The 6,204-nt window shown below is 39.1% G+C and overlaps 1 protein-coding gene across 1 annotated transcript in view; it reads left to right on the top strand.

Annotated features, from left to right (window-relative positions):
- Positions 1 to 6,204, top strand: part of LOC107659790 (actin-related protein 10-like) — a 16,482-nt gene that overhangs the window by 1,820 nt on the left and 8,458 nt on the right. Inside the window, exons 2-9 of the mRNA XM_016448818.1 lie at positions 303 to 375; positions 606 to 688; positions 774 to 882; positions 1,106 to 1,213; positions 2,886 to 2,953; positions 3,035 to 3,114; positions 3,930 to 3,965; positions 4,115 to 4,206. Coding sequence (XP_016304304.1) covers positions 303 to 375; positions 606 to 688; positions 774 to 882; positions 1,106 to 1,213; positions 2,886 to 2,953; positions 3,035 to 3,114; positions 3,930 to 3,965; positions 4,115 to 4,206 — 649 coding nt within the window. The remainder of the gene's footprint in view (positions 1 to 302; positions 376 to 605; positions 689 to 773; positions 883 to 1,105; positions 1,214 to 2,885; positions 2,954 to 3,034; positions 3,115 to 3,929; positions 3,966 to 4,114; positions 4,207 to 6,204) is intronic.

Here is a 6,204-nt window from a genome sequence, read left to right as displayed (position 1 = left end):
CCTGTATTTTTGATCAAATAAATGCAGCCTTGATGAGCAGAAGAGACTCCTGTAAAAACATTAAAAATCGTTCTGATCCCAAACTTTTGACCGGTAGTGTGTAGGCCTATATAATAATCTTTATGGTCCTAAAAAGCCTTTATGCTGATGTATGCTGAAATATAAAAAAAAAAAATGTTTTTTTTGTTTTACAAATAATCCTTATATATCATATAATGTGAAGCACCGATATTTCTCCTGTGCCGCTCGTGCTGATGCTGGCTGTTCTGATGGATGATGGTCTGGTTTGCTCTGTTGTGTAGATGTGGTTTTGCCGGCGAGACGGGGCCGAGATTCGTCATTCCCAGTGAAATTAAACGCGCCGGATCTCCGGAGGTCGGTCTGAGAGCGGTCTCATGCTCTTACGGGAATGATCTCTTTCTAATCACAATAATCAATTAACATGATCATATTTAACTGACATTTGCTGCGTCTTTCTTTTACAAATGGTTTAAACCGCAGTATAATATTATCACTATAAACCCTAAACCAGTGGTTGATTTAATAATTCAGACCTGAATATAATTAGAGAATTATTATTAAATGAGCGTCTCTCGCTGTCACAGGTGGTTCGAGTCGTCCAGTACAACATCAACACCGAGGAGCTCTACAGCATCCTGAAGGAGTTCGTTCACCTGCTGTACTTCCGGTAGCAGAGACGCTTTTATTCTCCGTTTCAGAGCGGTTTGTGTTTCCTCATCGCAGCTGAACTCATGATGCTGTTCCTCCTTCAGGCATCTGCTGGTGAATCCTCGAGACCGGCGCGTGGTGATCGTTGAATCCATCCTCTGTCCTTCACACTTCAGAGAGACGCTCTCCAGAGTCTTCTTTAAGCACTTTGAGGTGAAGTCATGCTGCGTCTGTGTCCTCATATCTCAGCGGTTTAGTATATGATCATACTCATCCAAAGCAGTTTCACAGTAAATAATAAAGAAGATGAAAGAGGCCTAATTAACTAATAGAAGGCATTTAAATAAATGCTCATGTGTGCATAATGTAAAACAGTCCTGTCTGCTGAAAGACACTTATAAATCTCTTGCAGTGTTAAAAGTGCTTTCTGTTGCAGGTCCCATCGGTCATGTTTGCTCCGAGTCATCTGATGTCTGTCATGACTCTGGGCATCCAGTCTGCTCTCGTCATGGACTGTGGATATACAGAGACGCTGGTGTTACCAGAATCCTTTGACCACGAATAAGCTCTTAAACTATTTAATAGTTCACCCAAACAGAAAATGTGCTCACCCTCTGGTCATCCGAGATTAGGATGAGTTTGTTTCTTCATCAGATTTGGAGAAATTGCATTACTGTCTCACTGCAAGTGAATGGGTGCCGTCAGAAGGAGAGTCCAAACAGCTGATAAAAACATCACAATGATCCACAAGTAATCCACAGCACTCCAGTCCATCGGTTAACATCTGGAGAAGACAAAAGCTGAAACAAATCCAGCATTTTAACTGAAATACGAGTCCATAATACATAATAACACTTCCTCCAGTGAAAAAGTGCATCTGCTGTTGTCTCTCACATCAAAATCCAGCCACATATGTGTTTAGAGCTGTTTAAACGCTGCTTGATCTGTGCAGATTTCTCTCCTGATTCACACCAGAACACTTTTTCACTGGAGGAAGCGTTATTATGGATTATGGACTCGTATTTTTGTTAAAAATGTCTTAATGCTGGATTTGCTTCAGCTTTGGTCTTCTCCAGATGTTAACTGATGCAAGTTTTGAATTTTTAAATTCGTTTTATTTTAATGTCATTTTCAAATTTGCTATAAAATTCAGTTTAGTTTTTATTAGTTTCATTCAGTGTCTTGCTCACTTTTCCGTGAACAGCCGTGCATCAATCAAAACTGGGACTGATGAAATTCAATAATAACGGCAATCGCATTTAACAGTAAAGGCTTTGAATGTTCTTTTCATTTATGAAGAATTATAAGCGTGTGCATGATGTGATTTAGCCAATGCACATTTGTTCAAAAGCCTGGCAGAGTGATCACAAGATGCTAGGCAAAAGTGTTGTGTTGTTTTCAGAAAGGATGCGTTCTCATCTTTTTTTCTGTTAATTATCATGTTGCGCTGCATGTCTGTTTTTCTTCAAAGCACCAACTTAGAATGCCTAATGTTGTTTGATTGCTTGTGTTACATGAGGAAATAAATAATCTTGCTTACCTGATGTAATAGATTTAATGCGAGTGCTGATAATAGATAATGGGTCGAGTGTTCTGTTAAGTACTGCTGGTGCACGTTTACCAAACAGGACCCGTTTAAACTGCTTTGCGTTACAGGTAGCTATTTCCCTAAACCTCCACACAGCTCGTATATTTTTCCGCCAAGGGGTGAGAATGTAATGATTATGAAAACGATTATTTATTTTTGATAATTATAATTTTATTTCAGTTAGTTTTTCAATAACTGTTGTTAGTTCAGTTTCGTTTTAGTTTTTCTATTATTTTGACTTTTTTATTTTATTTCAGTTTACGAAATTTTTTTTCATCAATCGTTTTAGTATTAGTTTTAGTTTTCGTTTACGAAAATAACCTTGAACTGATGGACTGGAGTGCTGTGGATTACTTGTGGATTATTGTGATGTTTTTATCAGCTGTTTGGACTCTCATTCTGACGGCACCCATTCACTTGCAGTGAGACACTGATGCAATTTCTCCAGATCTGATGAAGAAACAAACGGCCTGAGGGTGAGCGCACTTTCATTTTTGGGTGAACTATTCCTTTAATTAATATTCCTTGTCTGAGTGATTGAAAAGCATGTTTGTTTGCACTTGTTGTGTTTACACACAATATTATCTGTGGTTTGAAGTGGTTATAGATGGCTTTAACAGTGCACTAGATCTATGAAGGCATTCCGATCCTGTCTGCGTGGGAAGCTCTGCCGATGGGAGGAAAAGCCATTCATAGGTAAGTCTGTGTGGAGTATTGCATGAAAAGAGTCTGTAGGATCATGACGCTTGTGTTCTCAGTGCTCTTGTTCCTCTGTAGGGAGTTGCACAGTCTGCTGAGTGAGCAATGCACACTAGACACCGACTCTAGCGCCGGCCTCAGTCTGCCCACCGTCGTCAGTAAGACCGACACACATCCATCACATCACACGTTTTGTTGAGCATCATATTTGATGCATCAGGCTTTTATGGCTCATATAGTCTAATAGAGTGAGAATATGGAGGAAAAACAGCTCAGTTTCATTCAAAGGAATATGAATTTGCTGCAGATGCTGATATTTCTATGATGAAATTCTGATGTTTGTGCTGTAAATCAATGAGATCTTTATAACAGTAGAGCAGATACTGACATTAAATGCTATAAATATCAGTCGCCGCTTTGTATCTCCAGTAATCTGTCTCAGTAAGATGAGATTGAAATGATCCAAACATATAATGCAATGATTGAGAGATGAAGAAATAAACGCTCCTCAGAAGATGTGAGATGTTCTGGAGGCTTGTGAAGATCATTCCTCCGCTGAGGAACAGTGAAAGTAAAGCTTCTGGAAACAAACGCTCCTCAAAAGATCCTGAGGATCAGATTTGAGACTCTAAAACATGATTGATGGAGAATCAAGTAAAGCTGAGCTGCTTCAGTCCAGTAAGTGTTCATCTGGAGATATTACTGCAGTTATTCTGATGCTTACTTGATCAAAATCAGTCAAGATTTGACAGCAGAAAGACACATGAAGCTCGAGCTGAAGCTGGACGTTTGTACAATTACACTAAAAGAGCTTTGACTGGATAAAACACTCTAAACTCTCAATCAGAGACAGAAGACAAGCAGGAGATCGAGTGAAGTTTAGAGCCTTAGAAATGTATATATCAATATGATACAGAAGGTTTATAGGGTTAATACTGCTTAGCGTTTGATTATCTATTGGTCTTTTTCACAGGCTCTATTCCAGAGGAAGTTGTGGAGGATATCAAAGGTACGTCATATAGAGATGCTTCCTCATGCATAAAATCATGTCTCGCTCTACATTACTCTTGACTAATCTGTAAAATGAAAATTGGGTTGCAAACAGCATTTCATGTTGACTTGGACAACTAACTGTGTTGTCGGTGTGTCTGTATTTAGTGCGGACGTGTTTCGTTAGTGACTTGCAGAGGGGCATGAAGATCCAGGAGGCCAAATTTAACATGGACGGATCTGCTGAGGTCAGAGAACACGCTTCATAATGTCACTATTAAAGCTGCTAATCGACTCCGATATTTATTTGCTATAAATATTAGGGGAAAAAACACATATTCACAATAATAATTGATAATTGAGCAGTAAATCAACATATTAGAATGACTTCTGAAGGATCATGTGACACTGAAGACTGGAGTAATGATGCTGAAAATACAGCTTTGATCACAGAAATAAATTATATCTTAAGAGATATTCACATAGAAAGCAGCTAACTGTTATTGATGGTGATGCTGCTGTAATGCCATTAAAAAATCAAAATAAATAATTCAACACAACACTCTTCAAGAAAACATTATCAAAGGAATAAAATAAACAGATTAATACAGAATCTGTTTATTTTATTCCTTTGATAATATTCATATATAAATTATCCCACAGTGTGTAACATGTTTTTAACTGTTGATCTCCAGTGTTTGCACAAATGATGGTGTGCTTTGCTCATCTGTGATATTTTATACTTGTTGATGATTGCAGATGATTTTTGTTAAATGTCCTATCTTCATTTATAGTTCATGAAGAAGATAATTTACCAATAACATATTTAAATCTTTATTTAATATGTTAACTTAGACAGTCCTGCTTAAGTTTAACTCTGTAAGATCGGATGTGGAATTAGTACATTAGACACATGCTAAGATTTTCTTAGCGGCCTCTCTTAGAGGTCTTTCTTGCTTACTGCGCTGCGCTTTGCTCCCTATTTCTGTACTTTTCTCAGATTTTTCTAAGATTTTTACTTCAGCAGATCAGCACAGTGCTGAACAACACATTTTTGGCACAAACACTAAAACTAAAAACTCTTTGGGACTGGAATAATACTACAACAGCACAGTGCTCAAACAACACATTTTTGGCACAAACACTAAAACTAAAAACTCTTTGGGACTGGAATAATACTACAAAAAAAGGGGACTTTTGCCTCCCACTGCCAGCAGCTTACATTCCGGAGAAGGGAAAGCACAGCTGTCTACATTCAAACAGATGAGAGAGAAAATGTCTCCTGTTGAATCTACTTGTTGCATAAACTGCTGCAAACTTCTACCAAGGATTGTGGTTCTTGAAACAAAGTTACTTGCTGGAATTCCAAAACAGGCAGAACTCTCAGCAGACCGTCATCACAGACCCCCTCAGCATACAGCCGGTGAGTCAGTTTATACCAAGTGTAGAGCAACTAGCCGAAACTGATCGACATACTAATCGATGGCACAAACAGGGAGCGAGACCCAAAGGCACTCGAGACATCAGATTGTCACGAGTATCTCGTATTGCTGTGGTAGCATCCTCTACCCCAGATACGGCTAGGACAAGGCTTGCAAACACTGGTATTCTACCACCTCCTATACATCTTGAAAACCGATTTGAAGTTTTAATGAATGTGGGTGAGGAATCCCCAAATGCGGTTAAACATGAATCGGATCTGCCAGCAGCGAACATCGCTACTAACAGGCGCTCAAGGTCGAGCAGACAGCGGCTTTCAGCTCAGAGCGCAGCCGAGCCCAGGACACTGATAGTGGGCGACTCCATTATCAGAAACATCAGTAGCAGAAATACAACAACATGCTGCTTTCATCAAGCAACCGTCTCTGATGTGAACAGGGAACTCCGGAACATTCTAATGAAGCACAAGACTGCAAATTGAATCATCATCCATGTGAGGAAGAATGATATTTGGAAAGAGCAGTCAGAACTCCTTAAAAAGGATTTCAGTGAACTCTTTGAAACACTTCAAGGACTTAAAGTTCAGTCGTTCATCAGTGGACCACTCCCAGCAACAGGAACTAACATGTTTTCACAGTTGCTTGGGCTGAACACATGGCTACAACGATCTTGCAATATAAAAGGAGTCAACTTCATCGACAATTTCAATTTTTTCTGGGGCCATAGACAACTGTTTAAACTGGATGGCCTCCACCCAAACAAACTTGGTGCAAGAATGCTAAAGGAAAATATCTACTTCTCCCTCCGTCATCCTTCAG

This window comes from Sinocyclocheilus anshuiensis, unplaced genomic scaffold (assembly GCF_001515605.1).
Source record: "Sinocyclocheilus anshuiensis isolate Anshui unplaced genomic scaffold, SAMN03320099.WGS_v1.1 scaffold519, whole genome shotgun sequence".
Taxonomy (NCBI): domain Eukaryota; kingdom Metazoa; phylum Chordata; class Actinopteri; order Cypriniformes; family Cyprinidae; genus Sinocyclocheilus; species Sinocyclocheilus anshuiensis.
This window is presented reverse-complemented; position numbering and strand designations above follow the sequence as displayed.